We start from the raw sequence: 26826 nt of genomic DNA, 5'->3' as shown, positions 1-26826 counted from the left end.
TTTTTAAAATGTGCTTTTTATTAACAAAAGCCAGATTGCTTGCCGTGCGTGGTGGCTCTGGGATGTCAAGGCAGGAGGATCGCCTGAGCTCAGGAGTTCCAGACCAGCTAGGCAAGAGCGAAACCCTGTCTCTACTAAAAAAAAAGAAAAAGTTACCCGGGCATGGTGGCGCATGCCTGTAGTCCCAGCTACTTGGGAGGCTGAGGCAGGAGGATCGCTTGAGCCCAGGAGGTTGAGGTTGCTGTGAGCTAGGCTGACGCCACGGCACTCACTCTAGCCTGGGCAACAGAGTGAGACTCTGTACGCTTCCCCTCTTCTCCCCACAGAAAAAGCCAGATTGCCGTTGACTATGTGAGTTAATGTTGGCATATTTGATTAAATTATCTGTGCCTCAATTTCTTTGTAAACACTTAGAGCAGTACCTGGAATAATTTTAATATTTGTTGTCATGTGTTTTTGAAGAGTAAAACACGTGTTCTGCATCTATCAAAACACCTTTGGGGCATTTTTTCATGATATGGAATCTTGAGTGTTTTCTGTCACTTAACCAAACCAATGAGCTTGATTTATTTTGTTAAATGTAAGGTGGATTCTGGGTGAATTCTTTCCTGTTATGGGAGAGAAGAATATAGTAGCTTCTTGGTTTATGTTTAGAGTGGCAAGATTTTTTTTTTTCCTGGCATTTTGAGCTTCCATGATAATATTGACCAGAAAGCGGGTCTGTGGTGTCTTCTGTTACTGAACCCAACAATTTTGCTTTATTTCATGTGCTTTATTTTCTTTCGTAGTTATTAGAATTATTGCTAATTATTTAGAAACATAATTAATAATTTAGAAATTATTATTAGAAAACGTAATTATTTAGAAACAATTGTGATTACTTAAAATATAAGTCATTTGTTATCATGAGTATGTGTACATTAGTTTTAAAAAATCATTTTCAAAAGAATTATAGATAAAAGCAACCCTTTATTCCGCCACTTTCAGATTTTTTTTCTGCTTTCCTAAGATAGCTATTTCTTAATTCATTTTAGGCATTATCTATTGACTTCTTATTATGACCTCTCCCTTCTCCATACTCGGATTCAATAGACATTACCTGCATGATAGTCGTTACTGATTTTTGTATGATGTGAGGATTGAAAAACATGCTGTAGATACACTTGATGCGTTGGTACAGCAATTAAATTTTATTTAATTGAAATGCAAGATCTGTTTTCCACGTCCACGTATCTCAGCCAGGGACTGATTCCTTGCAATAGTGCGAGGGCTGTTCATTGACCACGTGCCGTGGGATCAGGCACTTTGGAGAGTACAAGATTGTTGTTCCCCTCAAGAAACTTAAAATGCCTAATTGCACGTAGTGGGAGAGAAGGCATCCGAGTAAGTCAGTAACAGAGGCCTAGGTATGACAAAGGAAATCGGCTTTCTTGGGCCCTGGGAGTCTCCCATTCTGTGCCAAATCGCACTACAAGCACGTTTTTTTTTTTTTTTTTTGTTCTTGGACAGGTTTCTGCATGTTTGTGCTGAGCCTGGTGAAGAAACACTATCGTCTGCAGTTTTATATGGTGTGTATTGACCCTTATTCCGTAATCATCAAATGTAACAAAAACCTAAATGTGCTAGTTCGTGTCTTGCCCAAGTAGGAGGGGTGTTTCACTCGCAGATGACCACTAAATATAAAAAAAAAAAAAACATTGAAGTTGAAAAGTTTGTGAGGATTTTAAAATTTTAGCTGCTTTTCAAAGCTTCCCGAAACCTTTTTCTTTGAATAGTTTTTGAAACGCTATAAAGTATTGGGATTCTGTAAATTTACAGAAATTGGAAGAGTTTCGTAGTCTCCCCGGGCAGTTCCTAAATCTGGTAGACACCTACTAGGTTGTTCTATGGAAAGTAACTATGTTTAACTTGCTCTTAAGCATGGAGCATATGAAGGCAGCAGGGCGTGTGTTTTGTTGGTGTAGTTATGGTTAGTCATAGCATTGCATAATATCTTCTTGGCACCAGGTATTTTGTTCAGCGTGCCAAAGTCTATGCTTCATGAAGTTTATCACTGCACACAATGGACTTTTCTAATTTCCTTAAACTGTCACTAATTATAAGAACGGATACTGCAGTGCAGCGTTGAGTAAGGCCTGCTTTGGAAATGCACCGTGTTTTCTATTCTTCGTGCTTTGTTTTTCCTCCGTCAAGACGTTCTGCTGAGCATTAGTGCTGGGAAACCGCAGCTGTCTCTCACATTTTCTAATTCCAGAGGATGTGAGAATGAAGAGCAAAATTTTTAGTGAAAATCTAGAAGCAATCAAGACAAATTAGAAATAGAATCGCCTATGAGAATATAAATTGTGCCTAGTGGGGAAAAAATCATGTGTGCATTTTGAAGCAACCAGGTAAAAGACAATTGGATCTTTTCAGCTGGTTTGCTGCCGTGGGAAACAGATTTATTAAGAATACATCAAGGCCGGGGCGCGGTGGCTCACGCCTGTAATCCTAGCACTCTGGGAGGCCGAGGCAGGCGGATTGCTCAAGATCAGGAGTTCGAGACCAGCCTGAGCAAGAGCGAGACCTCGTCTCTACTATAAAGAGAAAGAAATTAATTGGCCAACTAATATATATATATAGAAAAAATTAGCTGGGCACAGTGGCTCATGCCTGGAGTCCCAGCTACTCGGGAGGCTGAGGCAGGAGGATCGCTTGAGCCCAGGAGTTGGAGGTTGCCGTGAGCGAGGCTGACGCCACAGCACTCACTCTAGCCTGGGCAACAAAGCGAGACTCTGTCTCAAAAAAACCAAAACAAAAAAAGAATACATAAAAATTCCAAGAATTATACAAAGGCATTTTATGAATTTCAGTAAAAATTATAAGACTGGTATATGGAAATGTTAGCTTCTTTTTGTTTACATTCTACTCATACTGATTATGTTACAAGTCACTAAAGTGGCCATGTCTCAGGCTAAATGGCTTTGATGAGACACAAAGATCTTTGAAAATTTGAAATTGAATACATTCGTCGAACAGACCTGTTACAGGCAGTTGAACCCTGTTGGTTTGAATCATTTGAAGTTAGAAATATTAATAAATCTTTATGAGAGAAGGTTACCATAATAAACTCTGAAAGCAAGTTAATTTTTAGCATTTTTCATAACTGCAGAATGCCGCCAGAATGAAGTGTTCTCTAAATGCTGTAACAGCACCGTACAGCACCGTACATTTCTCATCATTTAAATCTAATGATTCAGGATTATGGTCTATATTTGTGTGTGTGTTTTTTTTTAAATTTAGGAGTATATCTGTTATTAGCATTGTTTGTATATAAGTTAAGATGACTTGGCTAGATGTTCTCATTATTTTAAGGTTCCAGCAGGTAACAAAATGAACGTCATTTACTAACAGCATTTACCTACTATGACCTCACCTTACAAATTTGGGCCGGAAGTCAGGGTAGAAATTTGTGTCCCAAAGTCACTGTTGCTTCTTCGGCTGGGCTGATGAGTTGTGTTCACTAATTTTTGTGTTGTTGGGCTATTAACAGTTCGCATGGACTCACGTCACTTTACTGATAACCGTTACTCAGTCACACCTTGTCATCCAAAATCTGTTTGAAGGCATGATATGGTAAGGGAACAGTATTACACTGCTTTGTATTTATGTCATAGCACTTTTAAAGCTCTTTTTTTTTTTTTTTTTATTACCGTGGGACCGTGTCTTAACAGATTTCTACTAAAATGCGCTGTGTTTGTTGTTGCTGTGTTCTGTTAAAATGTCTTTACCGTCTGACAACTAAAAACAAAAATGCTTCATTAACAAGTAGAAGCTTTTATTCGGGTTCCAAATAAAGTACATAACGTTCCCCATATATGATCGTCAAGTAATTAATTACATCTTCCGGTGTTAATAAACTTGGATGTGATTTTTTTACAAAGGATAGACTTTAAAGATATGTTAAGATACTGTATACATGAAATACAAAGGAATGTGAAAGTTTGCTTGTCAGTGAACAGTGCGCTGGAAATACATTTTTCTCTAGGTGGAAGTTGGGTAGTTCTACTTCGCTTTCATGTAAGAGTAGTTTTCCAGATTTCAAATGTGTGGAGTTACCTGCTCTGTAGCAGTGGCTTTGCATATTCAGAAAGCATTTTTATTAAAAATCACAAAACTTAAAAATTATTTGGAATGGAGAAAAAGCTTAAGATTAAAACAATCTGACCATATTTTTCCCACATTGATTTTAAACTGATTGATTAAAGTCTTTTACAGTTGATTGGTTTTTTTTTTTTTTTTTTGAGACAGAGTCTTGCTTTGTTGTCCAGGCTAGAGTGAGTGTCGTGGCATCAGCCTCGCTCACAGCAACCTCACACTCCTGGGCTCAAGCGATCCTCCTGCCTCAGCCTCCCGAGTAGCTGGGACTACAGGCATGCGCCACCACGCCCGGCTTATTTTTTTATATACATATCAGTTGGCCAATTAATCTCTTTCTATTTTTAGTAGAGACGGGGTCTCGCTCTTGCTCAGGCTGGTTTTGAACTCCTGACCTTGAGCAATCCGCCCGCCTCAGCCTCCCAGAGAGCTAGGATTACAGGCGTGAGCCACCTCGCCCGGCCAGTTGATTGGTTTTATCAAGTTAAATTTTATTCCCTTGACAGGGTTGTGTTTTTTACCAAGGGATATATGTGTTTGTGCAGACAACTGGAATCGCTTTAATATTGTCTTCCATATATTGTACAAACTTTTAATCAATAGGAACAGTTACTGAAGTAAGTAGGTTCTGTACAATTAGTAGAGTTTAATGCAGTCATAGCTAAGATACAATTAAAATTAATAATAGGCTGCTTTTCTGAAGGTAATCTTTCAGTCTGTCTTTTTTTTTAAATTGTAACTTGCTCCTCATACAACTAAAATTTGAGCTGGACACGGTAGCTGATACCTCTAATACCAACCAGCTGCTTGGAAGGTTGAGGCTGGAGGATTGTCAGAGTCTGACCTGGGTAACATAGTGAGACCCTGTCTCTAAAAACAATTTTTTAAAATTAGCCAGGCATAGTGGCGCAGGCCTGTAATGTCCCAGCTGCTCAAGAGGCTGAGGTGGGAGGATCACTTGAGCCAGGAGTTCAAGGCTGCAGTGAGCTATGATAGCACCACTGCACTCAAGCCTGGGCAACAGAGAAAGACTATGTCTCTAAAAGTTAAAAATAAAAAAAAAAACCCTAAAATTTAAATGTCTGTAACTATAGAAATTGATCATTTAGTATTTTCCTTATCAGTATTCACCTAGTATATTTGTTAATAGATTTTGCTCTGCTTCAATTGCTAAATGGGCAAATTTGGTTGGTACTTATTGTTTCTACTAATGTTTTGGCAATTATTACGTTTGGACTAGCTTGCAGTATAATCCAAAGGCTTATTCCACTGGTTTGTTGTCAGTTATAACCTATATGAACATTTGCTACTTAATCATATGAACTTTTTTTTTTTTTTTTTTCCTTAACAGGTTCCTTGTTCCAATATCAAGTGTTATCTGCAATGACATAACTGCTTACCTTTTTGGATTTTTTTTTGGGAGAACTCCATTAATTAAGGTAATAGAAAACTACAGTAGAATGGAGACCATGTTCAAGATAGTCCAATTACTTACGCATGCGCACACACAGCCCCTTCAGTAAAAAACCGTAAACCTTTCAGGGGAATAAAATTTATCTTGGTAGAAATCCATCAACCATAAAAGACATTAATCAGGTTAAAATTAACATGGGAAAAATATGGTCAGATTCTTTTCTATCTTAAACTTTTTCTGCATTCCAACTAATGTTCAAGTTTTGTAATTTTTAACCAATAAAAATGCTTTCTGAGCATGCAAGCCGCTGCTACAGAGCAAGTAACTCAGGACATCTGAAGGTCACCGTGACCTTCATGATGAGCCACTAGAGAACATTTCTGACATCTAGGTGCTATTGCACGTTTTTGATTCCCGAGGTCCTTTGCTTTTCCTTAGCAGCACTTGGCGATGCGGTGTAGGGCCAGGGAGCCGCTCCCAGGAGTTCCGTCTGGTTCTTCCTCAGACAGTGTATGTATGGCTCTTCAGGACGGGCTTGACTCCTTTGGCTTTGAGTCTTAACACGTCTTGCTGCTGGTTCCTAGTCTCCGCCACGGGTGCGGTTCTTCATTCTCCTTCCCTAGCTGTACGGACTGAGGAGCCTTCTGGCAGCTCTGCCCACCCCCGAGCCCTCCCCTCTGCTGCCCCACCCCCGAGCCCTCCCCTCCGCTGCCCCACCCCCGAGCCCTCCCCTCCGCTGCCCCACCCCCGAGCCCTCCCCTCCGCTGCCCCACCCCCCACCCCAGAGCCCTCCCCTCCTCTGCCCCACCCCCCACCCCAGAGCCCTCCCCTCCTCTCCCCCACCCCAGAGCCCTCCCCTCCTCTCCCCCACCCCAGAGCCCTCCCCTCCTCTCCCCCACCCCTGAGCCCTCCCCTCCTCTCCCCGACCACCAAGCCGTCCCCTCCTCTCCCCCACCCCCGAGCCCTCCCCTCCTCTCCCCGACCCCCAAGCCGTCCCCTCCTCTCCCCGACCCCCGAGCCCTCCCCTCCTCTCCCCGACCCCTGAGCCCTCCCCTCCTCTCCCCCACCCCCGAGCCCTCCCCTCCTCTCCCCGACCCCCGAGCCCTCCCCTCCTCTCCCCCACCCCCGAGCCCTCCCCTCCTCTCCCCGACCCCCGAGCCCTCCCCTCCTCTCCCCGACCCCCAAGCCGTCCCCTCCTCTCCCCCACCCCCGAGCCCTCCCCTCCTCTCCCCGACCCCCAAGCCGTCCCCTCCTCTCCCCGACCCCCAAGCCGTCCCCTCCTCTCCCCCACCCCCGAGCCGTCCCCTCCTCTCCCCGACCCCCAAGCCGTCCCCTCCTCTCCCCCACCCCCGAGCCCTCCCCTCCTCTCCCCGACCCCCGAGCCCTCCCCTCCTCTCCCCCACCCCCGAGCCCTCCCCTCCTCTCCCCGACCCCCGAGCCCTCCCCTCCTCTCCCCCACCCCCGAGCCCTCCCCTCCTCTCCCCCACCCCCGAGCCCTCCCCTCCTCTCCCCGACCCCCAAGCCGTCCCCTCCTCTCCCCCACCCCCGAGCCCTCCCCTCCTCTCCCCGACCCCTGAGCCCTCCCCTCCTCTCCCCCACCCCCGAGCCCTCCCCTCCTCTCCCCGACCCCCAAGCCGTCCCCTCCTCTCCCCCACCCCCGAGCCCTCCCCTCCTCTCCCCGACCCCCAAGCCGTCCCCTCCTCTCCCCCACCCCCGAGCCCTCCCCTCCTCTCCCCGACCCCCGAGCCCTCCCCTCCTCTCCCCCACCCCCGAGCCCTCCCCTCCTCTCCCCGACCCCCAAGCCGTCCCCTCCTCTCCCCCACCCCCGAGCCCTCCCCTCCTCTCCCCGACCCCCGAGCCCTCCCCTCCTCTCCCCCACCCCCGAGCCCTCCCCTCCTCTCCCCCACCCCCGAGCCGTCCCCTCCTCTCCCCGACCCCCAAGCCGTCCCCTCCTCTCCCCGACCACCAAGCCGTCCCCTCCTCTCCCCCACCCCCGAGCCCTCCCCTCCTCTCCCCCACCCCCGAGCCCTCCCCTCCTCTCCCCGACCCCCAAGCCGTCCCCTCCTCTCCCCCACCCCCGAGCCCTCCCCTCCTCTCCCCGACCCCCAAGCCGTCCCCTCCTCTCCCCCACCCCCGAGCCCTCCCCTCCTCTCCCCGACCCCCGAGCCCTCCCCTCCTCTCCCCCACCCCCGAGCCCTCCCCTCCTCTCCCCCACCCCCGAGCCGTCCCCTCCTCTCCCCGACCCCCAAGCCGTCCCCTCCTCTCCCCGACCCCCAAGCCGTCCCCTCCTCTCCCCGACCACCAAGCCGTCCCCTCCTCTCCCCCACCCCCGAGCCCTCCCCTCCTCTCCCCCACCCCCGAGCCCTCCCCTCCTCTCCCCCACCCCCGAGCCCTCCCCTCCTCTCCCCCACCACCAAGCCCTCCCCTCCTCTCCCCGACCACCAAGCCCTCCCCTCCTCTCCCCCACCCCCGAGCCCTCCCCTCCTCTCCCCGACCCCCGAGCCCTCCCCTCCTCTCCCCCACCCCCGAGCCCTCCCCTCCTCTCCCCGACCCCCAGCCGTCCCCTCCTCTCCCCCACCCCCGAGCCCTCCCCTCCCCTCCTCTCCCCGACCCCCAAGCCGTCCCCTCCTCTCCCCGACCCCCGAGCCGTCCCCTCCTCTCCCCCACCCCCGAGCCGTCCCCTCCTCTCCCCCACCCCCCAGCCCTCCCCTCCTCTCCCCGACCCCTGAGCCCTCCCCTCCTCTCCCCGACCCCCGAGCCCTCCCCTCCTCTCCCCGACCCCCGAGCCCTCCCCTCCTCTCCCCCACCCCCGAGCCCTCCCCTCCTCTCCCCCACCCCCGAGCCCTCCCCTCCTCTCCCCGACCACCAAGCCCTCCCCTCCTCTCCCCCACCCCCGAGCCCTCCCCTCCTCTCCCCGACCCCCGAGCCCTCCCCTCCTCTCCCCCACCCCCGAGCCCTCCCCTCCTCTCCCCCACCCCCAAGCCCTCCCCTCCTCTCCCCGACCCCCGAGCCCTCCCCTCCTCTCCCCCACCCCCGAGCCCTCCCCTCCTCTCCCCGACCCCCAAGCCGTCCCCTCCTCTCCCCGACCCCCGAGCCCTCCCCTCCTCTCCCCGACCCCCAGCCGTCCCCTCCTCTCCCCCACCCCCGAGCCCTCCCCTCCCCTCCTCTCCCCGACCCCCAAGCCGTCCCCTCCTCTCCCCCACCCCCGAGCCCTCCCCTCCTCTCCCCCACCCCCAGCCCTCCCCTCCTCTCCCCCACCCCCAGCCCTCCCCTCCTCTCCCCCACCCCCAAGCCGTCCCCTCCTCTCCCCCACCCCCGAGCCCTCCCCTCCCCTCCTCTCCCCCACCCCCGAGCCCTCCCCTCCTCTCCCTGACCCCCAAGCCGTCCCCTCCTCTCTCCCACCCCTACCAAACTTGCTGAAAGAGTAAATCATCCCATCCTCACATATTCATGTCTATTGGTGATACCTTTATATCCAAATTCATTTAAAAAAAAAAAAAAAGATTTGGGGGGGCCCTCCAGTTACAGGCTGAGGAAATGCAGGTGACAATGACAGGTTAAGACACAGGAGAGGAAAACGCCAGGCGCACATAGTGTTGTTTTGCCTTAAACTTGGTTCTGTTTACGGGCAGTGGAGGCAAAGAAGGAAATGAACTAAGTTAGGCAGTTCTTGTTTTGGGGAAAAAAAGAAACCAGTTCTTCATGAAAATCAAACCATTTTCTAGAGCCGATTTCTTAAAAAAGCTTTTCGCGTTGGGGCTTCAGATGGGATTCACTCAGTTCGCACCCAGGGCAAAGGTCTTTTACAACATTCTCAGGAATACGTTACTTGGCTGTTTTGATGTTGTTATTTGAAGGCAGTTTTAGAGGGACTGAGGTAGCTGTTCAGACATAAAACCTTCTGCCTGTCCGGAGTGGTGAGAGAGAAGTTGTGCATTTCCAGAAGAATCCGTAGACTGCCTTTCCTTCAAAAAGTCTCCCTTAAACTTTTCCCCCTTGGGGGGGCAGCTACAGAGAGCCCCGGCTGAGCTGCAGGGGTGGTTGCAAGCAAGCTGTGTATTTTTTTTCTTTGAGACAGAGTCTCACTCTGTTGCCCAGGCTAGAGTGCCATGGCGTCAGCCTCGCTCACAGCAACCTCCAACTCCTGGGCTCAGGTGATCCTCCTGCCTCAGCCTCCCGAGTAGCTGGGACTACAGGCATGCGCCACCATGCCCGGCTAATTTTTTCTATATATTTTTTTTAGTTGGCCAATTGATTTTTTTCTATTTTTTAGTAGAGACGGGGTCTCGCTCTTTCTCAGGCTGGCCTCGAACTCCTGACCTTGAGTGATCCTCCTACCTCGGCCTCCCAGAGTGCTAGGATTACAGGCGTGAGCCACTGGGCCCGGCCCAAGCTATGCATTTTTGAAAACATTTGCAAAGCTGCTCTGGAGCAAGCGATGAAGTATTCCAGAGTTCTACACAGGCCGAGAAGTTTCTGGCTTAGGAAGGCTGTTAATAGCTGCAGGAGAATCTTAGCGACTGACTTTGAATAAAGCTTTCCCGTGACTTCACCGGGCTGGATTAGTTGCATACTGTTCCCTAAGATAATTGAACAGTTAACCTCTCACTCAGTATGCTATGCATCCGTTTAATGTGACAAGCTGTCTTTAACATAACCAACAGGCACTTTTGAATTTGAGTCCCGCTCTTACTTCATGGCAGTGACACCAGATTATCTGAGGTTATGCCTGTCCCTTTTCTATGGCAGAATTGTCATTGTCATCAGATTTCTCAAGAAACCATTTCTGCCAGCCATTTGTCTTTGGGCTCTGTGAGCATCAGGGCGACAGGTGTGTAGAGAGCGCTGGTGGCTCAGCCTGTAGCCCATTTTGGCTGCTGTCCCCGGTCACTGGTCTGATGACCAGAGCCCCATGTGCACGAACACCCATGTCCTACGTGGACCCGCGTGCAGTTAGCACCTTCCTCTCCCGAGAGGCTTTCCCTCCTGCCTGCAGCGCCACCGCCCGGGCTCCAGACTTCCTTCCAGAGTCCTCTCCCGGAATGCCTCACCGACTGGGAAACAGCAGCCCAGCTCCGAAACAAGCAGTGTCTATTCTTAGAAGCACAGCATGTTCCTTTCTTCCTGGAGACAGACTTGGATGATGAAAAAAGAGAGAAGGATTTGTGACGACTACTTGAGGAGCAAATACAGTATTTGGGGGCTGTGGCGTATTTTACCGTTGCAGGGTAGAAGTCCGTGCAGAGCACGTTAAGAATGTGTGAAGCATGTTAAGGATGTGTGTGTTGAGAATGCGTGCTGCCGTGTCCATGTTTTGTTGTATTTGTTCTGTTTTTGGTCAATAGCAGGTCATCACTGGCCATGTGTACTTGGAATGTATATATCTCAGTCCTGTTCCAGGAGCTCACGCTATCTATTATGGGATGTTACAGAAGCATAGAAGTGACGGGCGATCGATTATTTCAGTATAGACCAGGCATCCTCAAACTAAGCCCGAGGGCCACATGTGGCCCGCCAAGGACATGTATCAGGCCCGCCGGGTGTGTTTGCCGCCGCTGCCTGTCCTGCTTAGCAGCCGACGCGTCCCGGGCCCACAGTGCGCACTCTCCAACGGTCTGAGGGACAGTGAGCTGGCCCCCTGTTTAAAATGTTTGAGGACCCCTGGTATAGACTTTCTAGTTCTTTGAAAGAAAAAACAAATAAATTGTGGCTATTTAAGAGGAACAAACACGCACTCACCGCATGTCAAATGTTTGAGTGCCTACTGTGTGTTTAAATGCTACTACGGAGATTTGCCAGTAAATCGGGATCATAGAATGAAAGGAAAGGGTTTTAAACTATTACAGCAGGAAAATACACAAGTAGAGTGACGGACAAGGTGTTGCAGGAACTGCTAGAACAGAGTTTGCATGTACATCGTATGTTTCGTGAGTGCAGGAATGCTTTCTAATTTTGTTTGGCCTTTTTTTTTTTTTTTTTTTTTTTTCAGTTGTCTCCTAAAAAGACTTGGGAAGGATTCATTGGCGGTTTCTTTTCCACAGTCGTGTTTGGATTCACCGTGAGTTTTGCTAGGATTTTTATTTCCTGTCTATTTTGGAAAACGATGCCAAGTTTTATTAGTCTATCACGTAAGCCTAAACATTAGACCACGGCATGCTAAGAATGTTGTTATGTTTATTGAGACCTACTGAACGGAGCCTATTCTGTAGCTTAGTTGCTCTTAGCCTGGGCTGCGTGTAGAATCGCCTAGGGGAGCTTACATAAGATGTGTGTCTCAGCCCTGTCCCAGGCCAGTTGGCTCCCCAGGTAATTCTAACGTGCAGCTGGGCTTGAGACCGGGCTTGAGACCGGTGGCTTTGAGTGACAGCAGAGAATGCAAGTGCCGCTGGCGGCTTCGGCCCTCTTAACACACGGTGGCCATGTGGCTCCGTGCGTGGTTCCCGCCGTGCTCACAGCTTGCAGGAAGAGTCCATTAATCTTAAATAATTAGTGTTCGCTCTCAGCCGCGAATAATGGATAGTGTTCACGTTTTAAGGGTTAGTTTACAGTTACGGAATTTAGTTTTTTATTCAAAGTTGCCCAGTTAGAAACAGTAAAATGGCTGAATGTAAGGTAAATATACAAAAGAAATTACCGTGGGAAGGTAGTTTGTTAGCAGTCGAGTCTCTGACAGTTGCAGTTACATTCCGTGCCCGAGCGTAGAGTAACTGGCGACACCAGGAAGTGTGAGAAAGAGCAGACGTGCAAATAGACGGCCCCGTGCCATGATGCACGGGTGGGAAAGCCACCATAATTCCTCCATTTAATTTACAAGTTTAGTTCATTCTCAGTGGAAATTCCAGTAAAATTTGATAAAATTACTGCAGAGTTCTTGCGGTAGACTATTGATGAGATGACAGTTGATAAATAGAATGAAAAAGGACCCAGCCCCATCTAATATGTTTACATTGCAAAATAAGAATGTTTAAAACATTATTAAATTAAGTCACGCTTTAAGATTTTTGCTATTGTTAAAGATTAATTTGGAAATACTACAGGAACAACCATGTTACTGGAAGAAAATAAAGAGCTACCCCGTAAGAATGTAGTGCATGACAAAATTAATGAGGAGGAAAATAATACATATTTTCATTTTTTTTAATGTCAAAAATGTCTTCAGAATGATACATATTTTCAAATAAATGGTTATGAAGAAACTGATTGTTTAAAAGTAAAATCAGTTTATAACTATTCCTAGAATCATCTTTGAATTTTCCAAGAGAAAAGAAGAGAGAATAAAACTGTTGTCTAGCAATTTAAATTTACAACAGGATATTTCATTTTACATATTGTTTACTTACATGGCTTGAGAACAGCTAGTTTTAAAAACTGTAGTAATGTGGCCAAGGAAAGCAGCACGGTCAGAGTTTTGTGGATCGGCTAAGTGTTTTTCACCTGTACTCTTTTGTATGAATACTGTTTTTCTCAGTCACTTTGAATCACCGATTAATTGACTGAATGAAATTAATATAAGCTGGTTTGCAGTAAACTCGCATCTTTAACTCTCCCTATGTAATCTGCAGAATTGTGGTCACACAGAGGTTGAAATCTCATTGATTTCAAGAACTCTTTCATTTTCCTAAAAGTCTTCGAAGTCTTTTGCTGGGGCAGTTAATGACCATCTAACTCAGAAACTGCGTGTAGCAGGTGGTTAACACAAAAGAGCTTCTGGCATTTTCTGTCTCTGGCCTCGCTGACGCGTAACTGAAAACACTCGCGCTTGCTTTGCCGCCCAGGCTGCCTACGTGCTATCCCAGTACCAGTACTTCGTCTGCCCCGTGGAGTACCGGAGCGATGTCAACTCCTTCGTCACCGAGTGTGAGCCCTCGGAACTCTTCCGCCTCCAGAGCTACGCGCTTCCACCCTTCCTGCAGGCGGTGCTGAGATGGGTAAGAGTGGACGTGGCCGGGCATCTTCCCCTCCCACCGTCGCTACGCCTCCTGTAAAAGTGGGGTTCAGATTCAGCTGACTTCTGTAAACTTTTTGACTCTTTTTTTTTTTTTTTTTTTTTTTTTTTTTGAGACAGAGTCTCACTTTGTTGCCCAGGCTAGAGTGAGTGCCGTGGCTTCAGCCTCGCTCACAGCAACCTCCAACTCCTGGGCTCAAGCGATCCTCCTGCCTCAGCCTCCCGAGTAGCTGGGACTACAGGCATGCACCACCATGCCCGGCTAATTTTATATATATATATATTAGTTGGCCAATTAATTTCTTTCAAATTTTTTTTTTTTTTTTTTTGAGACAGAGTCTCACTTTTGTTGCCCAGGCTAGAGTGAGTGCCGTGGCGTCAGCCTCGCTCATAGCAACCTCTAACTCCTGGGCTCAAGCGATCCTCCTGCCTCAGCCTCCCGAGTAGCTAGGACTACAGGCATGCGCCACCATGCCCGGCTCATTTTTTGTATATATACTTTTAGTTGGTCAATTAATTTCTTTCTATTTTTAGTAGAAATGGGGTCTCGCTCAGGCTGGTTTCGAACTCCCGACCTCGAGCGATCCGCCTGCCTCGGCCTCCCAGAGTGCTGGGATTACATGCGTGAGCCACCGCGCCCGGCACAATTTTTTTTTTTTTTATAGTAGAGACGGGGTCTCGCTCTTGCTCAGGCTGGTTTTGAACTCCTGACCTTGAGCAATCCGCCCGCCTCGGCCTCCCAGAGTGCTAGGATTACAAGTGTGAGCCACCGCGCCCGGCCTAACTTTTTGACTCTTGAACGTAGCAGTGGTTTGAGTTTACCGTCAGTGTTACGTTCTGTCCCCTTGTGACTTCCCCTCCTTGAACGCAACACGAGTGTTACTCTTGCAGGTCAGTTGTGTGCTGGGAATGCGCCTGCCTCATGGTTTAAATGCTGATGGTAACTTACTTTCTGTTTGTTTTGAAGACTTTTTTCTTTTCTTCTTCTTCAACATTTCATAGGTTTTTACAAATCAGATGGATTAGAATGAGTTTCACATGTTACTGGTGTATGTGCTAACTCGATGTAAAACTCAATTAAAATTCACCAGCTCAAAGAGCCCTTGATTTTTAGAGGACATTTATTGGTAAATGCAGAAAGGTGCTGCTTCTAAAAATCAGTTTTTCCTTCCAAAAGGACATTGCTGCCATTTAAAGGTATCTTTGCGGTCTCTCACTGAGGGGTGTTGACATGCTTTCCCGGTAGAACCATCTAGAACCCTCTTGATCTATGTAATCAGGACTGATGGGTGATTGGTTAAAGTGAGGAATGAAATAGCGTGTGTGTTTGTGTGCGCGCACACACAACACATGCACGTATTTGTATCTGATTAAACATTTTATTTTTAACTAAAATACATAATTTTTGATAAGCAGATACATCAACAAAGTATTTCTGTCCTTGAGGGCTCAACAAATGGATTCCAAGAATTTTTCCAGTGTCTAAGGCAGGGGTCCTCAAACTTTTTAAACAGGGGGCCAACTCACTGTCCCTCAGACCGTTGGAGAGCGCGCACTGCGGGCCCGGGACGAGTCGGCTGCTAAGCAGGACAGGCAGCGGCGGCAAACACACCCGGCGGGCCGGATAAATGTCTTCAGCAGGTCTCAGTTTGAGGACCCCTGGTTGAAGCCCTCTGTTACCTGCTATAAAACTCTTGATGTTGCCAATCTTCGATCAGGAGCAAGTCTCTTGCTTTGAGAACAGGTCCGGATATCGGTGTTCTCAAACATCTCTTTCTGAACCACACCTGTGACGCACTGCCTGTAATTGTCACTTTCAGGTTATTTTAAAAAGGGGCAAGAACTAAGACTTTACAAAATAATTTGACTACAGAATTCCTCTCAATTTTTATGTCCTTCTCCCCAAACCTGTCGTAACTGTCTCGCCGATTCCCATGTTGGCCGTCGTCTTTATGCGACTTGTCTTTGCGTGTTTCCCGCAGCATTCAACAGGGTTTTGAGAGAAAAGGCCAGTTTTCCCTTATTTGATCGTATAAAATTAATAGTGAAATATCGTACACTATTAAGATAAGTTATATAATTACAAACAAAAGTACTACTCCTGGTTAAAAAAAAAAACAAAAAACCACACAACAAAATTTGGAAATTGACCGATTCTTAGTAGGCCTGCAACTGAACTGTAGAAGTTCCTAGAGAAACCAGAGGGTAGCCCACCGGCTGCCAGGTTTCGGGGGGCCGGGGCCGTGAGCACACTTAGGGGCAGGGGGGAGTGGGGAGTGCTGGCCGGGCGGAGGATGGCACGCACAGATTGCCATGTGTTCTTCTCCCGCGACTCTTAAAGTCCGTGAAATGAACGGAAACGTGGCGTGTACTGTGACTTGCTGTCACGTCACGGTTCGGAGGTTAGCCGGCGCGCTCAGGCGTGATTTGCGCTGATGTCGGCCCCACCTCTGCCCTCCCCTTTCCTCCCCAGGAGACGGTGAGCCTGTACCCTTTCCAGATACACAGCGTCGCCCTCTCGGCATTCGCCTCCCTAATCGGCCCGTTCGGAGGCTTCTTTGCCAGCGGATTCAAAAGGGCTTTCAAAATCAAGGTGCGTGTTTCGGGTCCTCCCTGCTGCGTTGCGACAGAGCGGAATCAGAGGGCGTAGCCTGTCCGGAATCGGGTTCCCTCTTGGTCTACCTTATTAAGAAGCCCTTAGGCAAAAACCTTTTCAGCCTCGAGCCAAGTGCTGCCTGGCGGAGCTGGGCGTGTCCCTCCTTGTTAGGTTTCGGGCGTGCCGCATCCGTGTCCTTTGTAGAAATGGGATATGCCCCTGAGGGTCGGGCCAGTCGCAGTGTCTCTCTGCCTTTCCAAGCAGAGAGAACCAAGAACCCAGCCACGAATCGAATTGTCTGACGTGCGTGGTATGGCCGTGGTGTCACTCGAAGGGGGGGACACGCAGCCGAGCCTTTGGCTTTGCGACTGGTCATCCTGTTAGGTCAGGAGTCGCCAGACGCTTTCCGTACAGGGCAGATAATCGGCTTATCGGGCTTCCAGACCACACAGGCCCTAGCCCAGCCTCTCGGCTGCGGCCCCTGCCGTTGTAGCGTGAAACCCCCACCCACGGGCAGTACGCCTCTGGATGGGCTCACAGCAACCTCCAACTCCTGGGCTCAAGCGATCCTCCTGCCTCAGCCTCCTACCGAGTAGTTGGGACTACAGGCATGCGCCACCATGCCCGGCTCATTTTTTCTATATATATTTTTAGTTGTCCAGCTAATTTCTTTCTATTTTTGGTGGAGACGGGGTCTTGCTCTTGCTCAGGCTGGTCTCGAACTCCTGAGCTCAAGCGATCCTCCCGCCTCGGCCTCCCAGAGTGCTAGGATGACCGGCGTGAGCCACCGCGCCCGGCCTACGATAGTATTTTTTTAATGGTCTCCAATCCAAGGTTTCTTGTTGAGTGGTGGGGTATGTTTTTGCGTGTCTGGAATGAAGAAGCGATTGCTGTTGCGCGTCAGGTATTTTTAGGTTGCCTGAGTGAGCTAGAAGGGCAGTTAGTCCCGCCCGTTCCCTGGGCGCTCAGACGTGTGAATCTGTCCACCCAGAGGGGATTTGCAGCGGCTCACGACAGGCCCTGGGTTTGGCCACTGGATGAACTGACACGCCCCAAATGAGCTGGCTGTGTTGCTTTTCTTTTTACTCTAACACTTAAAAAAAATATATTTATCATATTATGCAGAGAAAGGAGCATTAGGATAAACATGAGTTAGATCCAGTTGTACGCCTGTCAGCTACACTAAAGGGGCTGCTAAAGTAGCTTCTGGTTAAACAGAAGGGTAGGTTGTGATAAAACTAAATGAGAATTTTTATTGATAAAAATATTTTATTAACCAAAAACAGTGGTAGATGTAATTAATGTTTGCACAGTGTAGGTCAATTTTAGAAATAGTTTCAGAGTGGGCACTGAAAATATGGAAAATATGGTTTTAATATTTACAAAATATGGTTTTAATCTGTTGGACGTGTCCTAGTTAAGTCTGTATTCAGTGGGAAAAAATCCAGTAGTAGAAGTATTTTCCGTCCAGAGTCTATGATGCAAAGGAGACAGGAATTTTGCAGCAGGTGATTTTTCTGAAAACTTGCTAACATATTTGTTTGTTTCTAAAGGATTTTGCAAACACCATCCCTGGGCACGGTGGGATAATGGACAGATTCGACTGTCAGTATTTGATGGCAACTTTTGTGCACGTGTACATCACAAGTTTCATAAGGTACTTTTGCATTTAAAGCAAATTTGTAGATGTTTTCTTTTGAGTTCTCATTCCTGTTGACGTTAGTTTGAGTAAGTTAACTTTCTCTGTCAACGGTAATCTATTAGATCAAAGGGAATGGTGGCCCCTGGAGTTGTAGCCCTGAAAATACAGTTAAATTATAATTGTTTTACGTACATTTGAGCAACTTACAAAAAAGGGTAGTACTGTGTTTCCCCGAAAATAAGACCTACCCCCAAAATAAGCTCTGGTGATGGGTGTGGCTATGGAAATCAGCCCTAGTGACGGGCGTGGCTGCGCAGCGCATCTGCACAACCCATGCGTGTTGTCGCGGAGCGGGAAAGAACACGAGCAGCCCTTCTCATCCGCCCCGTGAGAACTCTAGTGCTCGTCAGGAGACATCGGGGCCGGTGGCTCTAAAGGAAACTGAGTCACAAGACATTCAGGATGGGATTCGGGGCTTGGAGAGTGAGGATGATGTTCCAGAAGAAGACGACTTCGCTCTGTTTGAATCAATGCAGATGGTTGTAGCATACTTAACACATCCCCTGAAAATAAGCCTTAGGGTGTCTTCTTGAGAAAAAAATAAATATAAGACCCTGTCTTATTTTCGGGGAAACATGCTATATATCATGGTCCTTAACAGGAGATGGTATTGGATTTGAAACATGAGATTTTATTTCTCAGCCGTGGGCGTTGCAGCGATCGTGGATACTAAGAGTTGAGGAGGAGGAGAACATAATCCTCCCAGTCCACCAATTAATGCTCAGATGCCTATCACGTATGGCAGAATGTTCTAGGCCCGAATGTGGCGGAGGACAAACCAAATTAAGTCTCTGCCTTCAGAGCTTCTTGTTGGGAGGTTGGAGGGAGGAGGTGGGAAACAGACAATGAACAGATAGTTTGTTAGATGGCTGTAAGTGCCACGGGGAAAAATACAGCAGTCTGGGTGCCATGGCTGTGTGTGCAGCGGGCTGGCTGGCGGCTGGGGGACGGGTGTTGCTATTTTACATAGGGTGGTTTGTTCTTGTTATTAAACCATAATTTTTATTTATTTATTTATTTTGAGACAGTGTTACTCTGTCGCCTGGGCTAGAGTGCTGTGGCGTCAGCCTAGCTCAATCTCCTGGGCTCAAGCGATCCTCCTGCCTCAGCCTCCTCCCAAGTAGCTGGGACTACAGGCATGCGCCACCATGCCCAGCTCATTTTTTATATATATTTTTAGTTGGCCCATTAGTTTCTTTCTATTTTTAGTAGAGACGGGGGTCTCACTCTTGCTCAGAGCTGGTCTCGAACTCCTGACCTTGAGTGATCCTCCCGCCTCAGCCTCCCAGAGTGCTAGGATGACAGGCATCAGCCACCATGCCCGGCCAAACTGTACTGTTTTGGATCTGCCCCAGGGTGCCAGGGTGGGTCGTGGAGGCTGCCTGCATCAGCCGCGTGTGAACTCACTTCCCCACGGCCTCTGCTGGGGACCCCGTAGCCAGAACACTTATTAATAGCATCCGAGCCATGGACAACATGGATTCCTTTCATAGCGTTATTTGGAGGAAACACATAGTTAGAAATCCCTAAATAACACATTTTAGATATATGCCCATAGCAGTGTGAGAATTTTTGTATTAATTTTATTCTTGTATTAATTTTATTCTTTATTTATTTTATTCTTTTAGTCTTGCTAGGAGTTGCTCAATTTCATTAATCTTTTCAAAGAACCAACTCGTGGCTTTGTTGATTTTTCTCTATCGTATATCTTCTACTTCACTGATTTCCACACTCATCTTTCATTCCTTTATCTTTTTTTTTTTTTTTTGTAGGTTTGATTTGCTGTTCCTTTTCTAGCTTCTTGAGATAAAGCTTAGGTTGTTGATTTTCAGCCCTTCTTTTCTAATGTATCTGCTTAAGACTATAAATTTCCTCTTAAATATCACTTTATCCTTATCCTACAAGTAATGATGCTTGTATTTTCATTATTCAGTTACAAATATTTTCCTGTTTCCAGGATTATGTCTCCTTTAACACATGGATTATTGAGAAGTGTATTGAATAGTTTCCACACAAATGGAGATTTTTCTCATTTTCCTTCCTTGATTGCTATTTCCATTGTGAGTCAGAAATCACACTCTCCATGATTTCAGTACTGAATAGTATTTGAGACTCGCCTTATGGCCCCACATACTGTCTGCTCTGGTGCGTGTTCCGTGTGTACATGGAACAGACGTGCATTCTGTAGTTTTTGGATGTAGTGTTACATGTGTCAGTTAGGTGAAATTTAATTAAACCTTCTGGACTAATTTCGTTTTTGTTGGTTTTCTTTTTGCGGGGAGGTCTGCTTGTTCTATCAGTCACAAAGTGCCTTGTTAAAATTTCTCACTGTGATTGTAAATGCATCTATTTTTATTTCTAGTTCTGTCAGTTTTTGCTTTGTATATTTTGAGGTTGTATCAGGTATTTACAAATTTAGGCTTGTCATAGCTCTGCGTTGAATTGGCCCTTCTGTCGTTATACAATGTCCATGTTCACTGCTTGCCTCAAAGCCTACTTTGTTGGATATCAGAACAGCTACATCAGCTTTCTTTTGGTTAATGTTTGCATAGTATTTCTTTGTCATTTTATTTTCAGTATTTCTTTATCCTTACAATTAATGTCCTTCTGTTTTCTAACAAGCATATGGCTGGGGTTTTTTTTTTTCTTTTTTTTAATAACCCCATTGACAATCTTTTTCTTTTGAATTAAAGTACCTAGCCTATTTGAATATTGTTTGTTTATTGATATATTTAGGTATTAGTAAATTAGTGGTTCAATCTTTAGAACTTCATTTTTAGAAGATGACGGCTTTTTAGGGCATTAACTCACACACTTTCTTCTTTTCAAATTTGCTGTTCTCTCAGTAGAGGGAAGTCACGCTGAGCCCTGTTGTCTCCCATTTGAAAGCAAATATTTAGACTGCTGGGAATGCAGGGGTGGGCAGTGCCAGGGTTATAGCTACCTGGGAGCACCTGCTGACACAGTTCGCATTTCGCTGAACTTGCTGAACGGCGGCGGCTGCCTTTTCTCCCGGGGGCCCCTGCTCTGGGCTCGCGCTGTGAAGTTGCTGAGTCTTTTGAAGAAATGCAACGAGACCAGCCGCGTCCCGACTTGAGTGTGCGTGAGAGGCCACGTGTGGCCACGGTTTTCTGGCAGATGGACCACATGCGTTAAGGTGACCCATGGGGTGGCTCATCTGGGCCCTGGTGCAGTGTTTTCAGTCAAAGATGTGCAGAGTACATAGATCCTCTCCCCGTGCTCACTGTGATAGCAGCACTGTATAGCAGATACTTCTTTGTTGCTGGGGTTTCTGCTTCCTGTAATTCCATTTGAAGAGCCTGTTGTAAATCATGAATCTCTTTACCCATGGAAGTGTCTTCCTCAGAACTCCGTGCTGTTCCCGACATACTTCTTACATCTTGCTTTATCCTGTTGGGTTTTAAAGCAGATCTGCTTCGATTTTGTTTCGTATATTAGGGCTTTTATGCAAGACTTCCTTTTGTATTTGAGATGAGATCTCGTTCTGTTGCCCAGGCTAGAGTGCCAGGGGTGCCATTGTAGCTCACAGCAGCCTCAATCTCTTAGGCTCCAGCCATCCTCCTGCCTCAGCCTCCCTGGTAGCTGGGACTAGAGGAGTGCCACCATGCCTGGCTAATTTTTCAATTATTAGGAGACACGGGGGTCTCACTGTGTTGCTCAGTCTGGTCTTGAACTCCTGACCTCAAGCAATCCTCCCACCTCAGCCTCCCAAAGTGCTAGGATTACACGCGTGAGCCACCACGCCAGGCCCTAAGACTTTCTTTGAACAAAGGCTATGGCATTTGGTAGATACCACAATTAGGGACTTCATTGCTAGGCTCAGTGTGTGCTTGTCTCTTGTGTTCTATCTCTTGAACGATTTTCTGGGGCTGTTTCTTCAGCAAAGTACTTTCCATCATCTGAAGTTTCTTTGAAGCTAAAAATTTACATTATATTTTCATGCCTTCTTTTTGGTTTATCTTTACAGAATGGTTTTGGTGTCTTGTCTAATCTCAGGACTTATTTATCCCCACTTTTTTTTTTTTTTTGAGACAGAGTCTCGCTTTGTTGCCCAGGCTAGAGTGAGTGCCGTGGCATCAGCCTAGCTCACAGCAACCTCCAACTCCTGGGCTCAAGCGATCCTCCTGCCTCAGCCTCCCGAGTAGCTGGGACTACAGGCATGCGCCACCACGCCCGGCTAATTTTTTCTATATATATTAGTTGGCCAATTAGTTTCTTTCTATTTATAGTAGAGACGGGGTCTCGCTCTTGCTCAGGCTGGTTTCGAACTCCCGACCTCGAGCAATCCGCCCGCCTCGGCCTCCCAGAGAGCTAGGATTACAGGCGTGAGCCACTGTGCCCGGCCCCCACTTTTTTTTTTTTTTTTTGAGACAGAGTCTGGCTGTGGTGCCCTGGCTAGAGTGCCGTGGCGTCAGTCTAGCTCACAGCAACCTCCAACTCCTGGGCTCAAGCGATCCTCCTGCCTCAGCCTCCCGAGTAGCTGGGACTAGGCATGTGCTACCATGCCCGGCTAATGTTTTTCTATTTTTAGTTGTTTGGCTAATTTCTTTCTATTCATAGTAGAGACGGGGATCTCGCTCTTGCTCAGGCTGGCCTCGAACTCCTGAGCCCAAGCAATCCTCCCACCTCGGCCTCCCAGAGTGCTTAGGATTACAGGCATGAGCCACCGCGCCCGGCCTATTCCCCACCTTTAACTCAGGTTGTCCTATTGAGAATTTTCGTAGAGCTTAGTCTGCACGTCCTGAGTTGCCTCTCGTTGCCCTCGTGCTTTGCGTTTGTGCCTGCTTCCCACGCCTGTGCTCTGTGCTGCTCAGAGCAGAACCATTCTGGAATTTTGTTTTTATCCCCTTGGTACAAACATTGGACTTTAAAGTGAGCTCTTCCGAAGAGCACTTTGAATTCTGTGAAGATGGGTACTCCGCACTTAAAGGAATAGTCTTAAGCCGGGGAGATCCGCTCTGTCCCGTCCTGTTGCTGAGTCTTTTGAAGAAATGCAGCGAGACCAGCCGTGTCCCGACTTGAGCGTGGGGGGCGGCGTGTGGCCACGGATTTGTGGCACGTGGAGCACGTGCGTTGAGGTGACCCTCGGGAGGGCCAGACTGGGCCCTCGTGCGGTGTTTCAAGTAGCTTGAACTTTGTCTTCTCTGCCTTTACCCTCAGGGGCCCAAATCCCAGCAAAGTGCTGCAGCAGTTGCTGGTGCTGCAGCCCGAGCAGCAGCTGAACATCTACAGGACCCTGAAGACGCACCTCATCGAGAAGGGCCTCCTGCAGCCCGCCCTGAAGGTCTGAGCGGCCTGGAGGGGCGCGCCGGCCAGGAGGGGCTCCCCAGAGCGGCACCGACAGAGCGACTGTGTAATTGTACGGCAGAGTGGTTGAAAATGTAATAGATTGAAGTTTTTACAGACACGAGTGTCTCTCTCTGAAATTACTGTGACTATCTCACACGCACTGTGACTCGGTCTAAGGTCTGAAATCAGCGGCCAGTCGCCGGGAGCACGCCCTGTGCCCTCTCTGCAGCGTGCTTTCCGACGTGAACCTCCTCCTCCCTCTTCCTTGCTGGGTCTCAGAATTTAACAGACTGGTGTTTTTTTTTTTTTGTTTTTTTTTAAAAGAGTCAAGCACCATAAAACGAATTAAGTTGAGGATGTCTTAAAAGTCGCACCCGGCAGCGTGCCCTCGTTTGCACAAATATTTGCGTTTGCACTTGGCGCTGCTCTTAATTTTAGCGGCGTGTTCTGTGTCAGGCACCACGGGAAGTCGGCTCTCCTGCGCTTCCTCCTCACATAGGCTGAAGTATTTTCTAGAGGGCTTAGTTGGATCACAAAAAAAAAAAAAGAGATTGTCCACTTGTGAAAGCAGTGATCCTTTGCCCAGGGGAAAACACTCTGTCGTAGGCAGGTTCAGAATCCAGGAGATATACTGTCCTCACGGTAGATAGGGGAAAAGAAAGACAAAAAAAAGAAATTTGAGGAGAGGGAGGCTGAGATTTCTGCCATTCATTCGTTGGTCTGTTAGAAAGAGGCAGGCGTCCAACTCTTCTACTTCTGATTAAATGATCTGGCAAGACACAACCCTGCAAAAGCGCATCCAGAGAAAACAAAGAATTCAGCTACGAAGGACACCGCGGACGGGCCCTGCACAGATGTCCACGGAGCACGGGAGCTCGGGAGGCAGCCCGAGACGGCGACAGGTGGTGTGGGTCGCCTCCTCCCCCTGCTTCCCCGAGAACCGGCTTCCCCGAGCTCTGCCTCCTGCACAGCCCGCCCCGGAGACCCCCCTGGCAGGGAGGGAGGAAGGACCCGCCTGGAGACCCAGGCCCAGGCCCAGGCCAGCCCTCCTCTGTGGCAGCCCGTCTCCGTCCTGTTGCTCCTTTCTTCGCATCATGTCACAAAATCCGAGGACGTCAGCCGACGATTCTTTTTTTTTTTCTTCTTCTTCTAAGCATGGAAATCAAGCAGAAGTGATTCCTACCAAGAACACAACAAGCACACACCTGCCAGGCCTTTCCCCTCCTGCGTGGCACAGCCAGGGACACCGTAACCGGACGAGGAGAAAGTTCTCAGCGGGGGGTGTCGGCACGAGACGTTGAGGAATTAATTGCCCCAGTGCTTCTGGTTCAGCTGTTCAGAGAGGGGGGGAGAGAGGTATATTTTTGAAGAATGTCTTGCTAATGAAAAGAGTAACTTTTTTTTTTTTTTTTGGTTTAAATCAGCAACAAATTTCAATTATTTTATATTTCCGTCCGGCTGAAGGTGGCGAGTGTTCCCCTGGCTGTCGCCTGCAGCCTCACCGAGAGTAGCCTGGGGCTGTAGCGGGCGCGGGTACGCCCGGCCCCGAGGGGCTCGTTTCTCTTGGTCCGGCCTGCGTTCGCTTGGCTCGTCGCCGCCGGGCGTGCTCAGCGGATTGCAGCACCGTCCCGTGAAAATCTAGGACTGGCACTGGAACTGTCATTGTAAGGGAGGGCATGGTCGCTTTTTAAAGCCAAGGCCACCTACAAAGCTGATCTTCAACAATCTCTCGTTTTGTTTTTTTTTTTTTCCTCGCCTCCTCGACAGCTTCAGATGTTGATCGTGAAAGAATTTAGGATACCAAAGTTTAAAAGATAAAATTGAAAGACTGCGATAGGAACGTACGTGGAAAATGTAGTAGTCTGCACAAGTAAGAACTCCTTGGAGGATTCACGGATCCCCCCCCCTCTACGTTTTTATTTAAAGTAATTGGTGAGGCATTGAGGCACAGAATTAATTATAAGAGAGCATTACTGGATATACATGTATTGTAAAATCACTATAAACAAAATGTGAGGCTAGACACATTTGGGGTCACAAATAGCTTTTTCTCAAATATACTTTCTAAAAGTGGCTGTACATTATTCTGTATGTAAAAAAGTAAATTCTTAATTTTAACAGAGCTCTAAAGATCTTTTTAGTGTACTTTTATAGCATGTATATTAAAATAGAATATATTTTAGCAAAAGATTGCCATAAAGTACCCTGACTTTGATCACTTTTATATTTGCACTGTGAAGAGGGCTTTAAATTCCAATCAGCAGCGTGGTGGTGGCGAAATGGAAAAACCAGGAACCTCTTTCACAACGATGACTGACTGTTGCGGATTTGCTGGTTTCGGGAGGTGGTCCCGTGCTCCCGATTGCTTGATTTTTTTTTTTTTTTTTTTTTTTTTTAACCTGTGGGATGCAGATGGTTCCTCGGGGCTTTTCCCCCTGGTGGTGGTGCACATGCATTTGCTACCTGAGAGTAAAAAGACCACGCACACCACCCCTCTCTTTCCATTTGTAGCATCTCTCCATTTGCACTTTGGTCGGAACAAAGATAGAGCCACCTTGTTCGAAAAAGGAAAAGCAGAAACAGTTTATATACACTGTATGTGGGTGATAGTGTATGATGTGTGTCAATCAGTTCTCTGAAGCTTTTGCTGAAACTGAGATAGGAAAATAAAACGGAAACAAATCGTATCTTGACTCTGTGCCATTTTTCTCACTGGAGAAAGAGACCCGCGTGCATCCACGCAGCCGGCGTTCACAAGATAACGACATGTGTGCGTAAGCACCGCGTCCTCCTGCGTGTTCCCTCCCCGGTGCCTGCAGTGACATCTTCAGCGATGGAGACGGGTAAGTACTGAACTTCCGAGATGTCAGCACAGTTCGTCACGGCACGCTTATTCTTGAGGCTCTCTGAAAGATGTCTGGCCCTGGCTAGAGCCGGAAGGTCCGCGGGGGACGTCTGTTCTGGTTGTCCCACGTCCGCGTCCGCGTGCTGCGGCCTCCCAAGCTTCTGAGCAAATGCCCGGAGTCGGAAGACCCAGCCGTGCACCGTGCACCTGTCCCTGGGACAGCCCCTGCTCCCTACCCCGGGGGTCTCAAGAGTTTTTATCCTGCATCGCTCTAAGGTGGCCCTCACTGTTGTAGCAAATAGGGTTGTCACAAGGATTGGGCACAAACTCATGTGAAAGTGCCGTGACTTGTGTCCGGCGTGGAGTATCTGATCGGTAATGCTCATTGCTTCCTTCCTTCCCTGTCTGCTCCTCTCCCGTCGCCCGCGTCCAGTGGGAAGTGACGGGGGGGGCAGGACTGAGCAGAAAGGTAGCCGTCCCTTTTGGCCATGTCTGCTTCAGGTGGTGGTAGCCTAAGTGTTCTCTGAGTGGCAGACAGCCCATCGATCCGCTTCAGCAAACCTGGACTGTCCGCCTTACACACCCGGCACTGTGCTTTGTTCTGGCACCAAGAAAAACGTCAGAACTGGTCGTTTTCTGCCCCGCGGCAGGACAGACAGATACAGAGGTAAGTGCCATACAAGGTGGATGGTGATCGGGGTGATGACACAATATAAACCCGGTGTGTGGGAAAGCAGGGGACGAGACCACCATAGGACCTGCACCCAGGACCAGCCCTGAGCACGGTCCACAGCCGCATCCCTCCACCCCTCCTGCAACTTACAGAGTCTGAAATTCACTCATCGAGGGGCTCCATTTGGGAATCTGGGTGCAGTAG

At 48.2% G+C, this 26826-nt stretch overlaps 1 protein-coding gene across 1 annotated transcript in view; it reads left to right on the top strand.

Annotated features, from left to right (window-relative positions):
• Positions 1 to 25791, top strand: part of CDS1 (CDP-diacylglycerol synthase 1) — a 54323-nt gene extending 28532 nt beyond the window's left edge. Inside the window, exons 6-13 of the mRNA XM_075998733.1 lie at positions 1510 to 1568; positions 3533 to 3615; positions 5489 to 5576; positions 11541 to 11609; positions 13327 to 13479; positions 15970 to 16089; positions 17646 to 17749; positions 22976 to 25791. Of these exons, the coding sequence (XP_075854848.1) occupies positions 1510 to 1568; positions 3533 to 3615; positions 5489 to 5576; positions 11541 to 11609; positions 13327 to 13479; positions 15970 to 16089; positions 17646 to 17749; positions 22976 to 23105 (806 nt within the window). The 3' untranslated portion in view covers positions 23106 to 25791. The remainder of the gene's footprint in view (positions 1 to 1509; positions 1569 to 3532; positions 3616 to 5488; positions 5577 to 11540; positions 11610 to 13326; positions 13480 to 15969; positions 16090 to 17645; positions 17750 to 22975) is intronic.
• Positions 25792 to 26826: the final 1035 nt, after the last annotated feature.

The sequence above is a fragment of the Microcebus murinus genome, chromosome 29 (genome assembly GCF_040939455.1).
Source record: "Microcebus murinus isolate Inina chromosome 29, M.murinus_Inina_mat1.0, whole genome shotgun sequence".
NCBI classification, from domain to species: Eukaryota; Metazoa; Chordata; class Mammalia; order Primates; family Cheirogaleidae; genus Microcebus; species Microcebus murinus.
Note: the sequence above shows the minus strand (reverse complement) of the source record. Positions and strands in the feature narration are given on the sequence as shown.